Source organism: Maniola hyperantus, chromosome 3, assembly GCF_902806685.2.
Source record: "Maniola hyperantus chromosome 3, iAphHyp1.2, whole genome shotgun sequence".
NCBI lineage: Eukaryota > Metazoa > Arthropoda > Insecta > Lepidoptera > Nymphalidae > Maniola > Maniola hyperantus.
This window is the reverse complement of record NC_048538.1, coordinates 7,161,372-7,188,421: the sequence shown is the minus strand read 5'-3', so window position 1 is coordinate 7,188,421 and position 27,050 is coordinate 7,161,372. Positions and strand designations below refer to the sequence as shown.

Below are 27,050 nucleotides of genomic sequence, written 5' to 3'. Positions count from 1 at the left end.
TTTGAGAAATTTAATTTTGCTAATTCAATTTAATGGTTAGGTTTAGGACCCAATGTTGGCTAAAGTGGGCAAATCGTCTCTTACCATGTCGCCATTTGCCAGGTCCACGCTAGAAATCTACACAAACCAAATTGTCATGGTGATACATTCTAAACGAAGTAAACTGAAACACAATGGGAACATTATGGTAAACATTTCCGTTTGGCATCTGAATAAATGCGCCTAATAGCAATGAATACTGATGTCTCCCAGTCTGTTCATTTGATAGGATTTGTCGCGTTTTATTTCCACCTAATTCAGTTTATCAAGATGGTCGACTTTATTGCCTTGTGGATATATCCATTCGTTTCAAACAACGATTAATATTTACTTAACAGACCGAGCTCTTTACAAAGTGGACATAGGATAGTATAGGCAAATCAATTCATGCTAATATTGTAAATGCAAAAGTGTGCATGTATGTCTGTTTGCTAGCATTTCACTGCCTATCAGTTGAGCTGAGTTTGATGAAAATTAAATGATAAAATATTTAAATCAGCCACATCAGCCAAAAATCCTCAAATCTAAGTTAAATTCGAAACTTTTTGTATCGAATATAATGCACCATAGTCCCCAAATACTAATTAAGAATCTTAAAAGTTAAGTATTTAATTCCAGTACCCGGCTGTAAGAAATCTATTTACATTTTAGTTACACAATAATATAGGTTGGGTTGGGTTCCCTGTTTACTTCATACATTTTTAACTTTTGCTTAATAAAACTGCGGCTGCGTTACGTTGATTTACATCGGTGAATCAACGTAATGCACTATACAGGTACATACCTTACAGTTATAACAACCAAGGATCGTATTCATGGAAACCGCTGAAATAAAAAAAAAATGTGCTCCCGTCGCTACAGCGATAAAAGTTGCAATGTTTCCTTTGCTCTTTGTGAATTTAAAACTGCGCTGGAACGCTTGTACGCCTATGAATTTGTGTGTTTACATTACACACCACAAGATGCAGTAGTACGAATACGAATTACAAACCTTTTATTTTTATTTTAACAAAATGTTTTAATATTTTTTACACAAGCTTACCTATATAATTACTTACCTATTATGTTTACCAACCTCTGGTATTGACTATTGATGTACCTAGTTGTTTATTAAATTTTTTCGATGTAGAAATCACAATAATTTTGTGATCTTGCTTCTAGATAAAAATATCGAGGTATTAAAAAATATCATGAGCTATACCGACATATTATCCTCTGCCCTTTCTCCTTCTGTGTACTTTAACATCAGGACTGAAGAGTTGGAAACGCTTTTGTCAACGAAACGAAATTCGGGTGTGCATAAGAATCAGTTTTATAGTTTAAAGAAGAGTTGCCAAGATTTAAAGTCCTTTAAGAATGTGAAGCTAAATAAAAATTAAAAATATCTTCTATTTGTTAAGTAAGTGATATTAAGGTAATTAATATGTAGTTAGCTATTAGAAGTTAGAACACAAGTAGGTACATAATAAAATTTAAAATACCACATTACAGTTCCTGAGACTATAGTAGGTAAGTATGCCAAAACACATTTTATAGTTCTGTTTGTCGCAGAAAAACGAGTCGAATCTTACAGGACTAAAGTTTAAATGATAATTATTAAGTAATTTGCCGAGACCATCAATATTTTCTTTTTTTCGCACTTATTTAATACACCACTGTAAAAACTCATCAAGAATAATTATAAATCTTGTGTGAATTAAAATCTTCTTACTCTACAAATAACTTAATTATTCTTAATTTCTGCTTTGCCGTGAGAGTAAATTTTCGTGGGATTATTTTCCTGTTCACCGTTTAAAACAGCTGTCCAGCATGTCCTGCTCAGTATGCTGGTATGCAAGCCATCCTTGTGCCAAATCAAGATTGTTTTATCCATGAAATAATAACAAACTGATAAACATGTAGACACACTTTCACACTTATAATATTATTGAGACGGTTACAACTTACCACTCACTATACAGAGGTTATGAGGTCCATTAGAGGTTTCCTAAGAAATATAATCTGCTTTTATAATACAAATTAGCTACGTATTTACAAACCATTATCTACCGTAGAGTAACGTAATGATCCGAAAGGGATCCCCCACTCTACTTTTATTTCAGTCTGTAAAATCCCTACACTGATTTTCAGAGGACCCACGGGGCAGACCCGCGGACCTTTTATTTCCGATGGGGGAAGATGTCAAGATGATAATATTATCACGAACCCATTGCGCCTAATAAGTGCAAAACGCACAATAAGCAGTCCAATCTGAGGTTACAACATGGTGGTCTGCGCAGATTATACAATAAAAATAAAATACACAAGCGCCGCTGTTATCTGTTTTTGTACACTGCGCAGTCATATGCCTCGTGTTCAGATTGGACTAGTTACTTGTTTTGTGATCAAATTACGTAAGCATATACGTAGATTCCGTTCTTTAAAGTCTAAAGAACGTTATCCCAAACAAAATTATTAGGCTCCAGCCGTTTAATATCTCTAATTTATTGTTCTCTCACTAACAATACTCAGCAATTTGTCTCGTAAAAACTCAAGCAAATCGATGCCAGTCACAGTTAACCAGATTTTTACCTGGAACAACTGATAAGTTCACACCCAATTTAATACTGGCAACATGTTAGGTCGAATCAATGAGATATTTGATAGTTCTGTTTGTTTCACAAAAAATGTCATATTAAAGTATTTGGTACATATTTAATATGGCCACAAAAGCTACAATCTCAGTGATACGCGTAGGCGTAAATTAATAAGGCCTGGTCAAAAACTCGCGAGAAGCGTTTCCAACGCTGCTCTTGCAATTTGTAATACGAATACTCTTACTACGATACGACAGGCGCGCTCCATCTACCTTCTGCATCATCTACTGTTTGGTGTGATTGCAGTCAAGCGCAAGCCTATATAGTTAATTAAAAAAAAAAAGTATAATGAATTGTATTAGTATGAATCACTTTACACTCCGGATCGCGCAAGAGGTCGTGCTGCTGCAATTGCCTATTACGTTGATGCTGGAAGGCCCCCCGTGGCCTGTTACGATCCGCAAAGTGACGGACTCCTTCGTAAGCTCTTTGTATTACTTTCTAGCATTGTTTAACAAGTGACAAAGTGCATAGAATGCATTTTGTCACGTGTTTAGCTTTCTTTCCCACAGCAACATCCTGTTCTTTAGGGAACGGGTTTTCACAGAATATTGTATAATGGTTATCGTGTATCAATATTAGCGTTCATAGTTCATACAAACTTTCTGTTTGCGCGATCCAGCAAAAAGTCCATCTGTTCGAATTTTGCTATTCGGTTTTGCCCATGCTGGATCCCAGCGTCACAAAAAACGGGATCCAGTCATAATGAAACATTAATTATTTCAATTGATGTTCACATGAGCGTCCTACATATGGTTTTAAGCACTCTATCCCATAAAAAACAGGATAGAAATTACTTACCTACTGTGTGAAAACTCACCACTCAGTTTTACTGGAACCAGTAAAAAGCCGTTCTTGCAGAACAGGACGGCCACGAAAGCGACTTTACTATTGCTGCCGTCACGCGGTGAGTCGTTCAGGGCTTTAGTGCTGGTATGGTTTAATAAAAGCAGTCTGGAGCCCCCGCGACACTTCTATGTAAATCTGTTTGTTTTTGTTCCGCCAGTCGCCGCAATAGTCCTATTCGTAGTAAAGGTAAAGTTTTATGTTCATGTTGTTGCCTCGGTGGCGACGGTTACACGCTAAATAAACGTATGCGAGTTGTTATATATTAATCCTGTTGGTTTATTACGACTGTTTACCTTGGCTTTTATGGCTACCTTCAAATCCTACAATAGATGAACACTTGATGAACATGACAAGATTCCCCATAAATCTCACTATATTTAGTTAGAAGCATTTGACTAATTAGTTACTTACTACTTTTATCTTTTATTAATATTTTACTTCATGGGGATCCGGCCGAGTTGTTTCGTTGGATCTACCTTTTTACTAGCGTCTGTCTTTATACGTATACATTTTACTCCTTGTGTTTTGAATGATAATGAAAACCGGTTGAAAATCAGCTGAGAAGTTCATAAACGAATACGTCACAGACACATACGAATTGCTAGTATGTTTCATACTGGGTAGTTAGAGAAATTTCTTCCATTTGTTTAACTCGTGAGAAGATAATTCTGCAATGGGATGGATTATTTTACTTTTATTAGCTGCCCGCGACTTCGTCCGCGTGGACTACATCAAAGCCCTATTATACCCCCTTAGGGTTGAATTTTCAAATCTTATCGGATATCTACGTCATACATACGTCAGCGTACGTCATAAGTCAGCCCGATCCGTCCAGTAGTTTGAGCTGTGTATTGATAGATCAGCCAGTCAGTCAAACAGCATTTCCTTATATTTATTTAGATTTATTTGAATAAAATTAAAAGTTTACGAAGTTCATCATTATCGTCAACCGATAAACGTCCACTGCCGGGTCTAGGTCTCTTGTAGGGACTTCGAAATGTTATGTTCTTGCACGCCTGAATCAAGCAGTTCCCTACGACTCGTTTTATGTCGTCTGTCCACTAAGTGGGAAGTCTTCCAACGCTGCTCTTTCCAGTGCGAGGTCGACATACTATCACTTTGGGACCCCAACGTGTTTCAACCTGGGTCCTACTTCACCTTTCTACTATCGTACCGCAAGGCATCGCCAAGGTCTGCACCCGTACGTAGTCGAAATTCCCCGGATACGTACGAAGCGATTTGCCTCCTCATTTCTAATTCGAATCGCCAAGATTTGGAACACCCTTCCAGCATCAGTTTTCCCACCGAATTATAATATGGGTACCTTCAAGACAAGAGTGAATAGGTATCTTCTAGCCAAGCGCACTCCATCTTAGGCTGCATCATCACTTGCCACCCAGGTCTGATTGCAGCCAAGCGCTAGAAAAAAAAACAACGTATTGTGGTACTCAGAATACCATATTCTACAAAAATATCACTTTGAATTCTTGGTTGCTGTTAGTGCAGTGATATCATTCTCTTTGGTTGCATTTGTAACGAACATGCTATTATTACGCCTTTGTTTCGGTTCAGTGTTGTTACGCTGCGAGCTTGGTATTCAGTTGCTTCGGGCTGTAAACATCATTGGCCTCTTGTTCTCTAACCGAAAAGTCAAACAGTCGCTGTTTGAATGTTTAGCTTCGTTTAATTGAATACGAAATTGTTATTCGGGCTGAGTTTGTACCGTTAATTAATCATCCTTAGCAAACTTATTAGGAATTTACGTTGAAATTAGATAAATGGTTCTAAAACACAAAGCGTGTCTGTATGTCTATGATCTATCTGCTAGCTTTTCGCGGTCCATCTGTTTAACCGTTTTGAAACTATATTTGGTATAGAGATAGCTTGCATCTCCGGGAAGGATATACCTAAGCTACTTTTGTGGCTATATATATTGCCACAAAAGTAGCTGGCTATTGTTAGTGTAGTGTTAGCTATTGTTTTGGTTTTGGTGTACAATAAAGAATATTTTACTTTTACTTTACTTTTTATCCCGGAAAATCAAGTTCACACGATAATCTTAAAAAACTTAAAGGCATGTGGACGAAGTCGTGAGCACCGTCTATTTGACACAGAGATAGCTTGCATTCTGGAAACGATCATAGACTACTTTTCCGGAAAATCAAAGAGTTCAGAAAGGATTTTATAAAAACTAAATCCTCACGTACGAAGCCGAGGGCATCATCTAGTTTCTCATAAATCCTCAAGTTTGTTGACGATACCGTTATGATTAATTTTGTTGTGGTAATGGCATATTAACCGAGTTCGTAAGCTCTACATTGAAATGTATTAATTATTCAAATTGCTCAATTAAGTAAATGTATTAATTTTGTGAAACTAAAATAGTTTGTTCAGAACTATTGTCGGTGCGAGAGCTCCTGAGTAAGTTGTCTCCTTACACTCACTGCCTATCCACAACTTTAGCGATGGAACAAGCGAAGCGGCGAGCGGGGCGGGGCGCGGTCATCAAATGTAATGAGCGAGTAGGAAGAATCTAGATTCTAGAGCCCACAAATAAATGAGCGAATGGTGGTAGCGCGATGCTAATCGCGCCATGCTAAGGTTGCCGCTTGGCTATCGCTCATTCAAAAGTAGTTGACAGGCCATAGGCATCGTTACTTGTTACTTATTAGGTATGCGGTACATTAGCGCCATAGTTTTATTACATTAGCGCTAAGAAAAATAACTCTGACCTTGAACCTGTGGCCGCAGCGGTCATATTATAGGTATCGATCTACGACGAAAGGGTGCGATTTTTTCGATTTCCCACGTAATAGGAAAATAAGTAGGTACATCGTGAATTAGTACACATCCACTTTACTGTCATCCAGGGTTATTTGATGCCAGTTGTAAGAAGCTTAGCTGGTGAATTTAATTTATCTTTTTATTGTCCAGATGAAGCGGCGGGCGGCACGCGAGGGCGGCGAGGCGAGGTGAGGCGCGGGCATGGATCACGCGGTGAAGGCGATGTCGGCGCGCGGGCCGTTCGCGAGGCTGCTCGCGCGCCGCCGCTTTGAGTCCGCAGAGCTCGAGGAGCTGTACGCGCGCTACGCCTGCAAGCTGCAGCGCACCTCCGTCGGCTCCGCACTGGCGCTCTGGGCCGTGCTGGCGGCTGCCTTGGCGGCCGTTGACGCTACGAGAGGCTGGCGGAAAGCACCCCAGGTGCGTAATTCAGCGTCACATAAATAGTACGCGACAGGTCGAGAGGGTAATCGGGGAGGGAACGCCCCGCACACCCTCACATCCCCCGCGTTAATCCGGTGCGGGTGACGTGTGGATGTGCGGGGCGTCCCCCTGCCTCATACCTCGATTGCCATCTCAACCTATCGCGGACTATATCTATTTATATGAAATACAAAGTATAGCGCTGCGACAAAAGATAATCGAGTGTCCCTAACTACCTGCCTAGACTTTATTCACGTTCATTCAGTCATTTATTCAGATCCTGTGCGAATTTTTGAATTTCCGGGGTAAAATGTGTCCTGTAAAGAATGGTTCACAGGACAGACACTTTTGCATTTATAATATTAGTAGATAGTAGTAGAATGATGTAAGTACTGTTGTCATTAGGTGGGCGTATTAAGCGCGCACGCCGTGCTATGTGGCGGGCTCGCTTGGTGGTGCGGACGGACCGGCGGCGTGGCACCGGAGCGCAGGCTGCCGCGGGCGTGCTGGCTGGCCCTCGCTGGGGGGGGCACCGCCCTAGCCGCCACGCTGCCCGCCTGGAGCCCGGGTGCGGCGGCGGAAGGAGCAGTACATGTCGTGTGGGCAGTGTTCGCCGCCTATGCGCTGCTCCCGGTCGGCGCGCCCGTCGCTGTCGCCTTTGGTCTCCTGCTGCCCACAGCGCATACCATCGCCGCTGCGCTCGTTGCTTATCGCTTTCCTTACCACGTGTGGCAACAGGTTAGTTTTTTCCACTTTTACGATCGCGGTGCTTCGCTTGCGCCGCGACAGCCCTCGAACGACGCGAAACTTAGTGTGGAATGTAGATGTCCGCGTTAAAGAGTAATAGTCCGTACAAAATGACTTTCACACGCCATTTTAAGTCTGTGGGTCAAATGTCATGTCAAAAGTACAGTTCACCCTTAAAATAAGGACTAAAATCGTACGTTTGACACAATTTGACCCAAAGTGAAAATGGCGCGTGAAAGGCATTTTTTATGCTTTGTATCTTTAACACAACCGACGACGACGTCGCATGGGGAAAATCGCATAGCGCGAACGGGAAGCTGCGGCACTAATCGACGCTGTTTCACGCGTTCGTTGTCGCGACGCCAGAAAAGAGCGGGCACAATGCACTTGCGACTTACAAGCAATCTATTCGGTTCTAACGGCATGCGCGTCGACTAGAATATGCCATTACCTAGTATATTTATGTAGGGTTTATTTATAGGTGCTTGAAGTTTGAAAATGCTTTACAGCCGAAATTAATCTGCAATCTGTCGATAAGTTACTTAGTTTTAAATACGTTTTTATAAGTCAATTTTTTTTGGGTAAATGCAACTGAATAATTTTAAAACCTCGTGTGAGAAACATGACGTTGGCAAAATTGGCAAAGAATTTGTTATACATTAAATATTTACTTTTACATGAGCGCTGTCAAACCTTTGCGGTTCATACAATTTCATATATATGTACTTAGGTAAATAAAATTTCGCCTTTTAGGGATTCTTCTTACATCTAAGGCACTTATAAACTTAGGAGCTGTTAATTAGGCCAATAAATGGTTTCCTACTGAATAATAGCAAAAACTATTGGAGGTCACATCCTTGGTTTCTTGGCGCCATTCACGATGCCAAGAATGAAACATTTGTGCACTACGTAGTATTTTGTCGACGAATTTGGCAATAATGTGAACTGTGACAAGTCCGATAGGAAGTAGATATTAGATAACTTGGTTGTAAAACCAAGTGATTTACGATGATTGCTTATCTTAAAGTACATTTAAGTCGTTTTAAGTTGTATTCGTCAAGCAAGATCAGTATGTCACACCTTACAGTACCCGGCAGGAAATATTGTACATCGAACTTTAGAAAGACAGCGGTTTCGTAGAGCGTTGTCTCTGTTGTTGAGACTGACAAAACGTCACATAGGTGGCAGAGACAACGCTCTACGAAGCCGAAATCTCTTTCTAAAGGTCGATGTACAATATTTCCTGCCCGCTACTTTACTAACCTTAACATAAAAAAAAGATATACAAAACTTTATTGGGGTAATTTGCGCCCGCCGTTACGTCATGTCGAACACGCACAGTTGCGCTCTTCGAGTTTTAAGGCTGGAACAAACAGAACTCGCGAATGGAATGTTTTCTTATCGGCTTCTAGATGGTATAATGTGGAATGTAACCGAACGGTATGAAGGCATTCATTCACACTGCAAAGTGTCACAAGCGAAGAAAACTCTAAATGCACTTTATTTCATACGCAAGTCTTGCGCTTCACTTTGGATGACTTTGACGTGGTTCATATAGTAGGTACCTACGCGACAGGTTGAAATGAAATGGCAATCGCGGAGGGAACGCGGTACGCCCCGCTTAGCGGTACAGCCGGTGCGGGCGATCGCGGGTGACGTGCGGGCTGTGCGGGGAGTCCCCTCGCCTCATACCCCGATTGCCATCTTAACCTATCGCGGATTATCTAGAGTCAGGGACCGAATTACCGCTATTTTTTAAAAGCGTTGCCAAAGTACCGTTATGTTAACGTCAAACAGTAACGATTAAAATGACGATAACAATACCCATACATCCATTATAACGTTATCTAAATTTTAGATACCATTATTACGAGGAATTCCGGTAAAGAATATACACGAGTATTTCTTAACGATGCTGTGTACTAAGTAGGGTCTTCGATAGACGCGCATTTAAAAATATAACTAAAAAAACTTCATAGACTACCACGACCTTATTTATATCAGTCTAACTAATTACGCTTCACGATAATTAAAACAATTATTATTATACCTAGTTGCTTGTTACTGAACTAATTTATTCCCGGAAGCAAGTAACGTGTCCGTGGTACCCATCTATGTGTCATAAAAGGCGTGTATCGTTAGCATAGTCAATATGTAAATTTGCCGTGTAACGTGTGTGCGAGAGCTTTTATACCTGGCTTTTAATGACACTTACGAGTATAATATGAGTCATGAGAGGTTCCTTGTATCCTTCAACAATACATTTTGTATATTAAATTAAGGGAGGGTGTCAATGAGCCTTTAAGGATTCCTGATATTATAGGAAAATAACATACACAATTAGTTGAACGACGGTAGTAGGTACCTAAATCCTATTTTTGGTTATTTTGGTACAAAATTGTCATGGCGATAGCAATTTTGGAGCCAAAATTAATGTCATCCACACGTGGTGAATCTTGGCTACATTTGTCTTTTTATCTCTCAGTGATCGATGTACCTATCTCAGTGATCTGATTTCAACTTACTTATACATCCATCCTGCAGTTGACGTCTATCGGTTGAGAATGATGAATTTTGTGCATGTCCGATCACCAAAGTGCACTATGCAAATTTAAACTTCAGCCTTTTCTTGTATAGCTAAAAGAATGGCCAGCTTTAATTCTTCACTCACATGCCTGGCATAATATAATAAAAAAATCACGATATTATTGATATATAGAGCAAAAGCACAAATGGTGTCCTTGTCAGCTTGTATCTACATAAGACAGGTTGTGGCCGCTTTCAGAACATGGCATGTTCTAGTGATATGCGCCATCTCTCTGCTTACTAGTTATGTAAGAAGACTGCTCGTTTGATTGTCCGCACCAGCTATAAAAAAAGCATTGTGTATTAAAAATCCATCACTCTCACACAGACACAAAGACCATCATATAAAGTTGAGATTACCAGTGGAAACAATAAAAAACGACCTCGAACGTTCTGAAACGTCGTTCGTATTGTGTTTACCCTGAAATCAAAGTGCGACGCTTCAGTGTTTGTTCTTTTATATCCACTCCTATATTTATTTTCTTCATTGCGTTAATGTTGGACCACGTAATTTTTACGATAAATCGATGAGAAAACAAATACCTAGCTTGTACAACCACCTACCAAACATAATCTTAATAATGATGAAAATTTATATAATATAGGTTTCCTTATGATTTTTGGGATTTATCGTAACTATAAGCATCAACTTAATAAATTGAGTAATCCCAATGAATTCCCATTCATTTTAATCATAATAAAACTCACTTTCTGTAGGTATAACTTTGATAGTTGTAAATTTTATACTTTTTGAGAAAATCGCCGGCCCGGGTTATTTGCTGTCCAGTGTATTTTTGGGTTTGAATAATTTTTCGAGCATGTTTTATAGTAAAAAGTAGTTATTACTCATGTATGTCGTTTTAAATCCGTCTCAACTATATTTTTTCCCTTTGAAATAATCAATTTACTCAATGAATGATATAATTAAAATGTTAAGAATTTTTAAGCTACTAAACATGGAGCAAGCTTGATAAATAAAATTAATTAAAGACGCAGAAAAAGCATCATAGATTCAATGTAATGATCGTAAAGACAAATTACTACTAATTGGTAATGCATAAATCAAACTGATTTGCACAAATGCAGTACTTACTTACATGTAAGATTAAATGGCAATACTTGGTTCAGATCACGCCAACATCTGGTCCGTGTAAATCAGAGCCGCGTGCCGAATGCGATTAATGTATTCCTCAATGAATTACTAAAAGGACTTAGCTGTAAATACCTCCTTCAGAATGATGGACGACTAGATGATGCCCGCGTCTTCGTCCGCATAAGTTCGGTTTTTTGAAAATCCCGTGGAAAATCCCGGATAGCTTTTCACGGCCCTTTGGTGTGGATTTTTAGTTTTGAAAACCTATCGCGGGATTTTCAATAACTCAAACCTACTCCCGTGGGAATACTTTGATAATATGGGACAGAAAATAGTATTTTCAATATAATATATAAAAGGAATAGGTAACTGATTGACTGATCTATCAACGCACAGCTTAAACTACTGGATGGATAAGGCTGAAATTTGGCATGCAGATAGCTATTATGGCGTAGGCAAACGCTAAGAAAGGAAATTTTTTGAAAATTCAACCCCTAAGGGGGTGAAATAGGGGTTTGAAATTTGTGTAGTCCACGCGAACGAAGTCGCGAGCATAAGCTAGTTATTTATCAATTAATTATATTATATTATTGTAAAATGTTGTATGCCAGAAATGACTGAACTGACTGCGTGCTGTGTTCGAATCCGTCCTTTTTCGGAAAGTAAGCTATCTCTGTACTTCATGGGCCGTGAAAAGCTAGCATATAGTATGGATAATATGGTTGGGTCAAACACTGAATGAGAATAATATTTAATTAAATTGTAGGTACACTACTTATACTTACAGTAGTACAGTGACTAGAAACATAAGGCTGTATAAAGTTTGAAGTTAAAACACGTGACACCATGAATGATCAGACTTACGTACAGTACTGAAATTTTGTGGAGATTAAAAAAATGGCGTTTTCCAATCCATAGTATACTACGATTTGACAAAACGCCAACAATAAATACTAGATGAATGTCACGAGAGTTAACTTTAAACTAGGCCTTTGTACTTCGCAAACAATAAGGAAATGTGCCACATTTTATACAGCCTATATTTTTCTTTGTTTGTTTATATGGCTTCCATGAGCATCCATGGGGCAAAACTCCCTTCATCAATGTCACATAGTATGGCAAAGGCAAACTTACCGCCGCGCCGAAGCTTATTTATTCAATAGAAGGTTTCGACTCTGTCCATCCTTCTTCTAAAGGTCAAAAGAATATGTTCCGTGTAGTCAGTCTTATTTTTTCTTTTTAGGGTTCCGTACCTCAAAAGTTAAAACGGATCCCTTTTGGAATCACTTTGCTGTCTGTCTGTCAAGAAACCTAGAGGGTACTTCCCTTTGACCTAGAATCATGAAATTTAGTAGGTAGGTAGGTCTTATAGCACACATAAGGGGAAAAGTCCGAAAATTGTGAATTTGCCGTTACATCACAAAAACAAAGTAAAATGTGTTCATGAACAAATAATTAGTAGGTAATTTCAACTTTCAGAGTAAGATAAATATGCTTAAACAGCTTTTTATTTATTTTATATGCATTATAGCTTTGATTAAACGTGCAAAATGTCGAAAAAATAAGACTGCAGTACGGAACCCTCGGTGCGCGAGTCTGACTTGCACTTGGCCAGTTTTATTCCTTGGAACAACCGCTATTAAACGTATCGACCCAATTATTAACAGTCATTACAACTGGGTAAGTGGTTTCGATCTGGCAGTGATTTATTGAAATCTTCTTAATCCCACCGTTTCCACTTAACCACCCTTGATGTTTCACCCTATTGACCTCTGTTATCTTAGCCATAGAAGTGAAAATTATAGATAAACTAGCTTATGCTCGCGACTTGGTCCGCGTGAACTACACAAATTTCAAACCCCTATTTCACCCCCTTAGGAGTTGAATTTTTGAAAATCCTTTTTTAGCGGATGCCTACGTCACAATAGCATCTGCATGCCAAATTTCAGCCCGATCCGTCCAGTAGTTTGAGCTGTGCGTTGATAGATCAGTCAGTCATTCAGTCAGTCGCCTTTTCCTTTTATATATTTAGATGAGTTTTCGAAGTGGCGTTTTTCAATACACCTAGTATCGTATATGTATTTGTTGTTTTTCTACCAATTGTTTTTGTTGAATCCGATATGAACGCTGCGCGCTTGTTATTTTGTCTAAAATATAATATTCTGGCTTTAAAAACGTAAATGTACGAATCACGACGATTCTGTGTCATTGCCCTTTTTGAATCTTCAAGAGAACAGTATTTAAGTTATCTTTACAAAAAGCTCATCTGGCTGAGCTTGATTATTATTTACCTAGGTTATTACCGTTACCGTTTTCATTGATGTTTTTTGTTGTTTTTGTTATCCGCATTCCACATACCTATCGAATATGTTATAGAAAATCGTTATGTCTTATTATCTCACGCCAATTAATAGCGGCTGTTATGTCATGATAAACGTTTCTCGATGGCGGTGGAGGATGATTTATGGAAGCTTCCTATCCTACACATAGCTTCTTATAATATTTATATCACGCTCGGCCGACCTCCGTGAATCGCAAGCAGTTGGGCACAAAACTCGTTTGTCAAAGTGGATAGTTACGGCAATATTGGCAAATTCTTATTTTAACGGGAAGATTGAATAGCTTACAGGGTGTTTTTGCCGCAGTAATATTTCTTTTGCTCAATACCCATATGACGATTTTAACACCTCAAACTCATGACTTCGCTCTGTCAATTGAAACGAAAAGTATACCATAACGTTTCAACCTGTCAGATTTTAGTGCGTTGCTTTGACTTATATAATTGACTTTTGTCCTTCAGAAGAGTAGATATTTTAAAGTAACATTTTAAACAATAGATGTGTGGGAAGTATTTCTATCGATGGATACTCATAAAAATGAATAATTACGAGTACGACGTTTTTTTGAAACTTTAATCTGCTACTTTAACTTCATATTGAAATAAAATTTCGAGACGAATGATTTATGTCTTGTATCTTTTAAAGTTTCTTCTTGTTATGGTGCGAAAGAAAAACTAAAAAAATTATCAGTCAAGTTTTATTTACTTATTCATTAAAGTTGGTTCAGCATTGTTATGAATATTGTGATGTTAATATAATTTTTAGGTAAGTAGGTATATTTTCTTTTCTGATTGTTAAACTGTATATAAAAAAGGTTATTGTATTTTTTACAAATCTCCTAAAATTAGGTGTATCTTGTTTTAAAAGCTTAGCTTGTATTTAAATGATCTTTGTTACTTCTTGTAATATTACAATGTTTATATTTGGAGAAGTAATTTGTTTGATTGTGGTATGGTCGTATGGTTGCCATTATTATATTCTGCCGGGGTGTCGGGCGGGTAGATGCACGTAGTCATAGATTGATGATCATATGTACGAGAAATTAGGTTAATCGCTCACAAACAATTACGCAAATGACACGCTTGCTATAGAAACCTTGTCCACAGTATTATTAATATTTATGAAATGCCTAGTATCATGGATGTGTTTTATAAAAGTTATATTTTAAACTAGCTGATGCCCGCGACTTCGTCCGCGTAGATTTAGGTTTTTAAAATTATATTTTCTAATCAACAGTGAATGTCGCTGATAGTGATCTACTTGTTATTTCTTATATGTTAATTAAGTCTCCGAGTTATAGGGTAGGTACTATTAAATGTTATTTGGTTATGGGTAATTACTTGTAGTTATATTATTATGTTACGGTAACAAGGGTATCCTTGAAGCTAAAACCTTCCATCTTACTCGTGAGTAGAATTTTTATTTTATAAATTACCAAAGAAACCAGAGCTAACACGATCATACTCGTAGTAAACTAATATCTCGTGTATCAAGTTCTTATAAGTATTGAATAGTTTTTTTTAAATATTACTATTGATTTTTACTAAACGACATTTTATGAACACCGAATGAGTTCACATCGAATTTCCATAATAATATTGCCACAACGTTGTATGTGAAATTTATTCAATATTCAGTGTCAGACCGTCCTGCATTATTGACACCTCCGTGGGTTTGAGAAGGTCATGCCAAGTCTTAAGACAATAGAAAAGTCTTTGGCAAAAGTATTTAATAAAAAGAAATTAAGTTTATCTGAATAAAAATCTTGATTTCTATTTCCAAGCGTTTCTTCAAGAGAAGCGACTAGCTCTTGTAGTTTCGGAAAAAAGTGGCTGTGACATACGGACGGACAGACAGACAGACATGACGAATCTATAAGGGTTCCGTTTTTTGCCATTTGGCTACGGAACCCTAAAAATGAATTGCACATTGTACACGTACAGACTTCGGTACGGGTAGGTTTGAAAACATCCCGTTTTATTTGATTTATATAACCTTTTGTAAATAAAACATTTGAAAAACTTGTTGGATGTTGGATCTTGTGAATATTCCTGCACGCTTATATGAGTTCTACGTCCTTTGAAATATTCACTAGCTTCTATTCTTAGAGTTGAAATCAATGCAAAAAGATTTATATTCAGTTTTGAATATATTGAAAAGTGTATTCGCTACGGAAATTGGACGGCGAATGGCTGCAACGGAGGCAGAATAGAGGTTTAGAATTGTTATTATCAATTCCATGCATTTTATCTCTTTGTTTAAGCTTAGACTATATTTTTACTACAACATTGCTTTTGAAAATTCGTATTCCATGCTGATGTCGCTTTTCCGTCCAATAGCAATCTAGCACGTCTGACAAAAAATTAAGTCTAAATGTGTATATCTATATCTTAATTATATGTACTTTGGAAAAGTGTTATTGTAACTTATAAAGAGTGGTACAAGAAGATATAATATTTCCATTTCTGAAGTTCGGTCCCACTGTCGGAATTTGGCAAATGATTTGTAATATCGCGGATTGTGAGGCTAACCTGAATGTAGTTCGGTGTTGAGACCGGACGATTAGACCTTAAAAATATGCTTTGAATCTACAAATAGTCTAACTCTATAAACATTTCCCAATGTTTTCAATTCCATTTCGTTTATTTGCAAGAATATCGCAAGGTAGGATGGGTAGTGAGTAGTGTGTATATTATTCTATTTCAAAGATACAATGTTTCCACCTTTTATCCACGTTATCGGATATAACTCTTACTCTATTGCTTATTGTATAGTGTTATTCAATTCATCCTACGAAGCCATAGTATTATTTGCTCTGAAAAGGATGTCAAATAGTATAAGATATCAAAATATCAAATCATAATAGTTTCCAGAAGTTTCTTTTTAAAAGGTTAAGATATTTCGAAGATTCCGATTCTGTTGGGCTATTTAATAAATAAAAAAACCGGTCAAGTGCGAGTCAGGCTCGCGCAATGAGGGTTCCGTACTACAGTCGTAATTTTTCGACATTTTGCAGGATAATTCAAAAACTATGATGCATAAAAATAAATAAAAATCTGTTTTAGAATGTACAGGTGAAGACCTTTCATATGATACCCCACTTGATATAGTCACTCACTTCGAAAGTTGAAAATACTAATTATTACTTCATGACCACAATTTAATTTTTTTTGTGTGATCCAACCCTAAACTCACGGTTTTCAGATTTTTCCCCAAATGTCAGCTATAAGATCTACCTACTTGCCAAATTTCATGATTCTAGGTCAACGGGAAGTACCCTGTAGGTTTCTTGACAGACAGACAGACAGACAGACAACAAAGTGATCCTATAAGGGTTCCGTTTTTCCTTTTGAGGTACGGAACCCTAATTAATAGATACCTACTTTTTCGCACTATAATATTTCCCGTATAGTTGGCGTAAGCTGGTCTCGGGTTAGATGGACCGAAATTCGGTCAACATTATTATTGTTTTTGTTTAGTTCACTGTTTCGTATCGCCGAGATCATCAGAGAGTGCCACACCCGCTCGGGACATGCTAATACACAAGCTTCAGAACGATCGTTTACTACGTAAAGTGAGATAAAAGTGGTCCGACAACGGTAGATTTCTTGTCTCTCTATCTCTAGTAATGCCTAATGTTATTTGAACAACACAGATAAAGACTACGTGCATGCGTTCATGATACGTTCGAACAAATAATTAGTATTGATTGCTTTTAAATGTATGTGATTTGGACGTGGGCTATCTATGAATCAAAATAAACGGCCCACTCTATTATTGGGCTGATGGGGCTTCGGTTGAATGGCTTTTCGTTACTTATCAACTTGTCTTGACATAATTATATACTTGAGTCTACCAGTATCTTGTACATGCAAGCTTTGTGAAAGTTTACATGTACAATATTGAGCAAGAGCATTGTTGTTATAGTTACTGAGCCAGTCGCATATCAGGCGGAAGTTTCGTTACGGTTACAGTTAAACTTTGACCATCAATAAAAGGAAATTGTAGGGTTGCACAAGTAAGGCATTGTTAACTTGAGATCTAAATTTTACCTTTGACCTTAATTCTCGACCTGCAGGCCTAGCATGGGCCGGGAAATTTTCTCCCCGAGGAAAGGATAAAAATTTTATCCCCTCCGATAGTTATTTCCACTCTCCGAGCATGGGCACAGGGTTGGATATAATTATCCCCGGTGATAAGGCGGGGAAAGACTAGTCCTCGGTTAATGTCAAAGTGTTATTATTTTTTATCTGTGCTTTTGATTTTGCTCGTTTTCGTTACTCGTAACTCGTCTGTGGCTGCTTTTTATTTTAAAAGAGCTAGAAGCCGGAGCCGTAAAATAGTTTAAAAAACATTCACAGAAGATTATGCACGTAAGTATTGTTATTGTTTGTGTTTACCTAACCTAACTCCACTTTTGAATTATCCAAATTAAAAAATAATCGAATAGTTGAAATTCCTAGCTATCACAGTAAGTATCACAAAGACAATTTGTGTTAGTCAGTACACAAAATTGAAGTGATAATATATTGATATTGTTAGCGACAAAGAAATGCATAAATTGTTGTTTTATTTGCAGACATGGAAATATGTACTTGAAGAAGGGCACTGGCCACTGACTGACAAGTATGATGAGGCAGCTCGGGATGTAGGACCACCGGGAAATGTCTCAATAGTGCCGTCGGTCACATATATGAGCACATAAGTGTTCAATTTTTAATTATCACTGTTGGGCATAAATGCTCAACAGGAATTGGACCTGAAGACTCCATAATGGGCCAGCCAGAGAGATGCGTGTATTAATTTAGTTCTATTAAATGTGTGTCTTGTATAACAAACTCAAAATAACTTTAGGTACCTACCTATTGGAATAGGTAAGTTAGGTACACATCTTATCAACATAAAATATTTTCATTATTGTTTGAGATGATGATAAAACTAACAGTTCAGCACACTGCACTGAGAAGAGTTCAATATCACTTAAAATTGGTTAAGCTGGTATGGTTTGAGCTATTAAACTAACCTAATTTCTTTATAAGCATGTCAAGCCAATGTTTTTTATCTTATGGCAGGAAATCTTTGAAGTGTCGGTGGTGGACTATGGTGAGACTGTCGTTTAACCCACTTTGTACACAGTGGGTACTTTATAAAACCAATAGCCCCGAGTGGTTTTCCAATAAATGCCAATAAATAAATAAAAAGTAAGTAGAGGATATGTACATTTTTGTAATTTGTAAATAGTTACGAATATAGGAAGTTATTCTATGGCAGTGTGGTTTGATTGAACATTAAACTTGTTACTTCCTTTTCTTAAGGATAATAGCACTACTTTTAGATCTGTTAAGTTAACATCAGAGATTTGTGTACATCCAAATAAGCATTGTTTTAATTGGTATTCCTAATATTATGCCTAAAAGTTTGTGTTTGTTACTCAATCACACAGAAAGAGTACTTAAAGCAAAATTATTTTTTGAAGAAACTTATTTTTTGTTATAGCAGCAATAGAAATAAGTACAAAATTTCAACTTTAACCTGTTACGTTTCAGGAGACAGACAGATGGAGAGCTGAGACTGTAATAGGGTCCCATTGGTACCCTACAGAACCCTAGTAGTAGTAGTAGATATAAGGATGGGTTTGCACAAGGTGGTTTAGGTAATAGGTACTTAAAGAAATATATTTTAATGCAAATATGTATTTATTATTCCATCCCTTTTTCCCTTTTATTGTCGGGCAACAGTTAGCAGTCTGGTTTGATCCATAGATATGTGAGATTTCTTTATTTGTTACATTTTCTAGTCTGTCCTTTGGTTGTTCCATTGGAATTCTGAAATATACAATTTATACATTAATGATTTTCAATAATAATAAATTAAGAGTAAGAGGATATACTGAAATGGTCTATAAAGTATAATAGGCTAACATATTTACTCTTACAAAACACTTATGATGAACCATTATAATTTGTAAAGTGTTATTGTGTTTGTGTATCATTATGTATTTAACTATGATATAGGTGTGTATTTTAATTTAAGAATTGTTTTGTTAAATTAGACTCCTGCCTATTTTGTTCAAATAAATGATTTTATTATAATGAGTCATTGTGTTATTTTATATTTCCAATAATCCATACTAATATTATAAATGCGAAAGTGTGTCTGCCTGTCTGTCTGCTAGCTTTTCACAGCCCAACAGTCTAACCGATTTAGATGAAATTTAGTACCTACAGAGTTAGCTTACATCCCGAGGATGGACACCGGCTACTTTTTATTCTGGAAAATCAAATAGTTCTCACAGGATTTTCAAAACCTAAATCCACACAGATGAAGTCGCGGGCAATAGTCATCCCATGACCTTGACTTGTATCTCACTGGTAACTACCATCTGCCAAGAGTCTTATAGATGTGAGGACGTAGAATAAATAGAGAATAGCCGCGAATACCTATTTGTAGGTACCTACTACCTACCTAAGTAGGTAACCTAAATTAGGTACCTATTCGTTTGCACAAGATGGTTTTAGGTAATAGGTAAGTACTTACTTACTTTTATGAATCCATCCACCGAATTAATCGGCTTTAGTGCTTCATTAAGCTGCTCGCATAAGTACAGCACATAATATTTGTCCATCCGAAACAAGTGTTGGAACTCAGCGTCGGGAAATTCAAAGGGATTACTTCCATCACTAATTACGTGCTCATGTTATTTTCGTTCTAAATTCTCTATTTCAAACTAATAAAAAAAGCGCGAGACATGTTTTTTGATCTTTTAATAATTGAGTTAAAGTTCTATGAGCTTATACCCACCTCTAATCTCGATGATAAAATTATCCCTCTCAAATGTCAAAAAAGGACAGTTTATCTTCTTTTATTTGGCCCCATGCTATAGACGGTGGATAAATAGTCCCCCGAGTCCCCGTGAAATGTCAAACGGGGATAAACTTCTCCTCTCCCCTGTTGCCGTGCTCTGAGGGGTGGAGAAGTTAATGTTATCTCCTGTGCAGTGGATAAAATCGGGGGATATAATTTTTATCTTCGGCCCATGCTAGCCGTGCTGGAGGTATAAATATAGGTACTTTTTTGTGATAACAGTTTAACGGTGACCGTAATGTAACTTTAACCGCTTGATATGTAACTGAACCTAGGACTACTTACCTTTTACTATAGAAGCAGGAATTTATGGCATCAAGAAAATCACATGCTCACATTGTATAACAATGAACTTCATGTTTTAGTAAATTGTTGGGAATAGAAACAAATAATGTGGGCGCTTAAAGGTCAGTAGGCCGTGAACTGAGCCATAGCAAGCAAAATAAATTGAATATTTATGAGATTTATGTCGTCGTCGCGTCGTCGTCACGACCGATAGAAGTCCACTGCTGCACGAAGGTCTCCTGCAAGGATCTTTACACTACAAGGTGTGCGTTCACCTTTAGGTCACAACAGCGTACGATTAACGTCACCAGTTAGCATTTCTTGAATCCGCTTAATGCGGTCGAAACTGTTAGAATTGCACTATTTTTTATTGCAAAAACCTCTTGACTATGGCTGTCGCAAAACTTATAATCTACCATAATAGGCAACATGCCCCAAAAGGAGCGGAAAATTATGACGGCATATACGTTTTGATAAAATATATTAGTAAACAAAACTAGTTTACTGAAGTTTGAGTCTTTTTAGGGTTCCGTACCTCAAAAGGAAAAACTGAACTCTTATAGGATCACTTTGTTGTCTGTCTGTCCGTCCGTCTGTCTGTCAAGAAACCTACAGGGTACTTCCCGTTGACCTAGAATCATGAAATTTGGCAGGTAGGTAGGTCTTACAGCTGGCATTAGGGGAAAAATCTGAAAACCGTGAATTTGTGGTTACATTACACAAAAAAACTAAATTGTGGTCATAAACTAATAATTAGTATTTTCAATTTTTGAAGTAAGATAACTATATCAAGTGGGGTAGAATAGAATAGAATAGAATGGTTTTTTTATTCATGTAAACTTTTTACAAGTACTTCTAAATAGTCAGATAGTTTTAATTTACCTTATCATATGAAAGGTATCATATGAAAGGTCTTCACTTGTACATTCTAAAACAGATTTTTATTTATTTTTATGCATCATAGTTTTTGAATTATCATGCAAAATGTTGAAAAAATACGACTGTTGTACGGAACCCTCGTTGTGCGAGCCTGATTCGCACTTGGCCGGTTTTTTATGAAGTCAGAGCTTGGTTTTCACTTGTACATTCTAAAATAGATTTTTATTTATTAATATGCATCATAGTTTTTGAATTATCGAGCAAAATGTTGAAAAAATACGACTGTTGTACGGAACCCTCGTTGTGCGAGCCTGATTCGCACTTGGCCGGTTTTTTTTATGAAGTCAGAGCTTTTAAAACTTTAAAATGGCTTCACTACTCGCTACGTATTTATTTTCTTATCCATAACATTGACAACTAACGTAAAGCCTAGTGAACAACTTTTTGTTAACAAAATGTTGCATCTAAAACCAGGGTTAGCATTGTCGTAAATAAATGTGTAAAATCAGTTCTAAATATGTTTTAGAACAGGGTTAACTGTTTTAAACAAAATACTTTTATTTTGTTCTAAAAATCATTTTTCAAAGAACAAAAAAACTTCTTAGTGAGTAATTACTAACTGATTAAATTGGTGCGTCTCTTTTATTTGATAAGTATTAAAATTTCCAATTATTAGATTATATAATATTAAGTATAACGTACAATATTGGATTTTCTTGAAAGCCAATAATTTCGAAAAGGCCTATTTCTAAACTTTTATTATCCGAACAAATAAAACTTGTGAAATTTCAAACACAGGTCAAGTTTTGCGGCTTCGTTGGGTCCTTTGCCGATCGTCAAATAAATGCCCTTTTAATGAGTTTATCAAGCCAAATTATCCACCTAATTTCACTAACGAGAACCCAGGAGTGGTTTGCGCTCATTTCGTGCAGTTTTTGTTTTCAACGGAATGCAATCACTTGACAACTGTGCCGGGCCTCCCCTACGTGCTTTTATATTATAAGCCCGCGCTAACTGAGTTTCTATGGGGTTAAGCACTAAATTATTTTATTCTGGGTGATGCCCGCGACTTCATCCGCGTGGATTTAAGTTTTTAAAAATCCTGTGGAAACTCTAATTTTCCGTAATAAAAAGTAGCGTATGTCCTTCCCCGGGATGTAAGTTAACTCTGTACCAAATTTCATCAAAATGGGTTAAACTGTTGGACCGTGAAAAGCTAGCAGACAGACAGAGAGACACACTCGCATTAATTATAATATTAGTATGGATGTGGTTTTCTAACTTTGTTGTTTGATACAAGGTACCTTACCTTATATTGCATTGGGTGGTGAAACATTTTAATTTATCATGTAGCCAGTTTCGCTTTTTAACCGACTTCAAAAAAAGGAGGAGGTTCTCAATTCGTCGGAATCTTTTTTTTTTTTTTTTTTTTTTTTTTTTATTATTTTTTATGTATGTTCCCCGATTACTCAAAAACGCCTGGACCGATTTTGAAAATTCTTTTTTTGTTTGAAAGGGTATACTTCAAAGTTGGTCCCATTTCAATTTGGTGAAGATCTGATGAACATCTTCGAAGATAGATACTGGAACTCCTCAACGGATAAGAGTAAATTGCTCGCGATCAGTGTAATAGCTTAGTAAACAGTAGATTTTTAACCAGTCATAGCATAATTCCATGGGGCCACTAAAAATTGTGAAATAAAAAATTTTTACAAAAAAAATAAAAAACCGACTTCGTTACATAAACACTAAAAATTGAAAAATAATTTAATTTATTACCGAATATATTATGTATACAAGAGTTAATATAGTTCCATAATAATATTTTTTGGGGTCGGTGCCAATGAGGTGCCATTGTGGAGTCCCATAAAATTATGAAGTCTAGACGATTCGCGCAGCTAAAGCTAATTGGCACCGGCACCAAAAAATATTATTATGGAACTATATTAACTCTTGTATACATAATATATTCGGTAATAAATTAAATTATTTTTCAATTTTTAGTGTTTATGTAACGAAGTCGGTTTTCTAAGCCACCAGCCAGGGTGCATAAGGGCTTGGACAAACACAAAGCGCGACTGAAACGACGGGTCTATCTGTTCGAAGCAACGAACGATACTATGTCCAATACGGCTCGTAATGTTATATTAAGAAATTATATTCGTACCTATATGAAATCTTTCACACTGTGGAGCCTCACTGCTGATAAAATTTTCGTACAATATCTATCATTGTTAACAAATAGACGCCCACGGCTGGACATAGCTGTCTCTTGTAAAGACTTTCACACGCCACGGGCTTGCGCCGCGTCGCCTGCATCCAACGGTTTTCTGCGACTCGTTTGATGTGTACAAAAATGTGTACGCCTAAAAAAACAACATATGAAATGTATAACTCAACATGTATATTATATTATATGTATGTTCTAATCATTACATGATACAAAAATGCATGTGCATTAATTTTGACAGGTCATTTACGCGTGGCACTGATTAATAGTGTTCCATTTGTGTAGCTTTTTTTATGGAACTACTATTTTGTAACGCTATTTATAGTGACTGTGATAGAACGTCGCGCGACATGAATAATGCATGTAATATTGCAGAACGACTGAAGTCTTAAACTCAAAACCATCCATATCTGTTTTCCTAATCTGATATCTAATAAATCAGGAGCGTATACTCTACTCGTGTTTGACCCTGGACCGCGCTAAAGGCCTGGGTAGATACAAAGCGTGACGGCACAACGACAGCAGCACGACACATCGTCGTACTAAACGCGAGTAAGATCACACTCTTCGAGCGCGACGCCTAGCGCGCGGTTCCTGCGCTTATCTGCAGTGCAAACGACTTCCCGCATTCATCTTTCTTGTATTACATTTAGAACATCTGGGAGCCATATTGAACACATCGCGTTTGGCCAAACCTTAAGAGGCTTACGCTTGCAATTCTATATCGAGAGTCGAGATTTTTTTTTACCTTACCGTCTTACAAAATATACTTTGCTTTGCTGTTACAAAGGCTACACGGCCTTTGACGGTCGCAAAGATCAGAGGGGCTTACTTCTAACGAAATTGGTTTTGATATAAGAACGAATAGCACAAGGGAAAAGCGATTTTACTGTATAGTGCGTTTAAAAATTGTCACAATAATAAATAAAACGAACTACCAATGAATACTTACATGAATTGGGTATGATGATAATGGTAGGTTATCTTTTAGTGGGTAAGTTTAGTAGTACGCGGTAAATTTGATGATGGCAATAGGTATAAATAATATTATAGTAGTTGATTTTTACCTTTTATCTAGGTAACGGTAACGGGATTAGCTAGTAGGTACATAATAATTAAATCAACTTGAACCACTAGTAAATTATAGCTCGAGCACCAGACTAAAATAAAATATCTTGTAATGTTATAGATAAGTACCTACCGTGAAAAATAAATAGTTGCCTAAAATAATAATTATTAAAGTAGGGAGATTCATTTGGTTTGGTTTGGCCACAGTCTACCACGCTAGCCAAGTGCGGATTGGCAGACTTCACACACCTTTGAGAACATTATGGTGAACTCTCAGGTGCGCAAGTTTCCTCACGATGTTTTCCTTCACCGTTGAAACAAGTGATACTTAATTATTTAAAACGCACATAGCTCCGAAAAGTTAAAGGTGTGTGCCCGGGTTCAAACCCCCGACCTCCGATTAGGAGGCGAATGTCTTAACCACTACTCAAAGCTATTTTTTGGTATTAAAGCTATACAATTGAACAGATCCTGGGCAACGTGGTGGTGTTCGTGTGCGTGAACGTGGTGGGTGCGCTGATGCACTCGCTGATGGAGAACGCTCAGCGCCGCGCCTTCCTCGACACGCGCAACTGCATCGCGGCGCGCCTCGACATGGAGGATGAGAATGAGAAACTGGTAAGCATAAGACAGTTGGCTTCAAGTAAAAAAAGCTCTGTACGAGAGTGGAGGGATAAAGTCGAAAAGTGCAATTGGCTATGTACTTTCATCATCAACCAACGTCCAACAGACGTCCACTGCTAGACTTAGATCTCTTGTAGGGATCTCCAGATGCCATCCAGCGGTTCCCTGGATCGTTTGATGCCGTCTGTCCGCCTTGTGACGGTTCTTCCAACGCTGCGCTTTCCAGTGCTAGATCCATTCTAGCACCTTGGAATCCCAACGTCTAGCAGTTTTTCGAACTATGCGGCCTGCCGATCACCACTTCGAGCCGTCGAGGAGAGGCTGTTACCTGCTCTGGTTCTCTTATGGATCGCGTTTCTGATTTGATTACGTAGAGAAACCATCAAGTATAGATCTCTTTATCCCCCGCTAAGTGACTTTGAGCTTTATTCTGATGTCCCTGGCTTCAACAAATCAAACCAGATCAGTATAGGATCGACGTAAAAATTGGTTGCCTGTTCTGTGAGGTCGACCAATTGACAATAAGGCTTTTGCACAATACATTGCAAAAAGGATTGTGGCAACAAGCGTGCATGGATGCCACAGGCATGCGTATAGCTGTTTCTCTAGTAGACTGTGAATAAAACCACATTACCCATATTGATCCAACAAGGAAAAGTTTCCGTTGCAGTTCAAAACGAACTTTGCAGCATACGGTTCTACCGGAAGTGACGAGGGTCCGTTGAAGTGAAACTAAGTAACATATACGAAGCGCAAGATCGATCACTGTACTGAACAGGATTTCGGCACCAATGAGCAAGAAACAGGACAGGACACACTAAACTATAATGGTTTTCCACGAAAACATCAATAGGTATCGAGAATATTCCACAATGTAATATTCATATTTGAACGCGTCTTTGATTTCATATGGTGTTTCTAATTGCCTATTTAATTTTTTGTACATATTCACACTAGGGTGTGATGTTCACAATCAATGCCATCTGAGTACGAGATTGAAAAAGTGGTAAATAAATTGACCAAATTATCATCCATCATCATTGTCATCAACCCATTGCCGGCTCATTACTGAGAACAGCTCTCTCAGAATGAGAAGGGTTTAGCCATAGTGTACCGCGATTGCCAGACTTTACAAACCTTTGAGAACATTATGAAGAATTGTCAGGCATGCAGGTTTCATTACGATGTTGTCACGTACGATGAGTACGGGTCTCCTCTCTGTATGAGAAGGCTTTCACCATGGTCCACCACGCTGGCCAAGTGCACTGTCCAAATAATATCCCTAAATCCGTAATCGTAATACAAATTCCTGTTTATTTGTCCCTGGATCCCGGAGACATACAAAACTAATAAAACCTATCTTCGAGACCGTGATTTGCTTTGAGCAAATATTTGCCTCGTCAAGAACGACCACCAGGAGTAGAGGGCAAGCAGGAAGCACATCATCCTCAACATCATCATCATCATCATCATCATCATCATCATCATCATCATCATCAATCGATAGATGTCCACTGCTGGATATAGTCTCTTGTAGAGTCTTCCACACGCCACGGTCTTGCGCCGCCTGAATCCAGCGGCTCCCTGCGACTTGCTTGATGTTCCCT

At 37.7% G+C, this 27,050-nt stretch overlaps 1 protein-coding gene across 1 annotated transcript in view; it reads left to right on the top strand.

Annotated features, from left to right (window-relative positions):
- LOC117996716 (adenylate cyclase type 1-like) overlaps positions 1–27,050 on the top strand; it is a 119,399-nt gene that overhangs the window by 21,872 nt on the left and 70,477 nt on the right. Inside the window, exons 2-4 of the mRNA XM_069509581.1 lie at positions 6,459–6,725; positions 7,134–7,466; positions 25,288–25,437. Coding sequence (XP_069365682.1) covers positions 6,510–6,725; positions 7,134–7,466; positions 25,288–25,437 — 699 coding nt within the window. The 5' untranslated portion in view covers positions 6,459–6,509. The remainder of the gene's footprint in view (positions 1–6,458; positions 6,726–7,133; positions 7,467–25,287; positions 25,438–27,050) is intronic.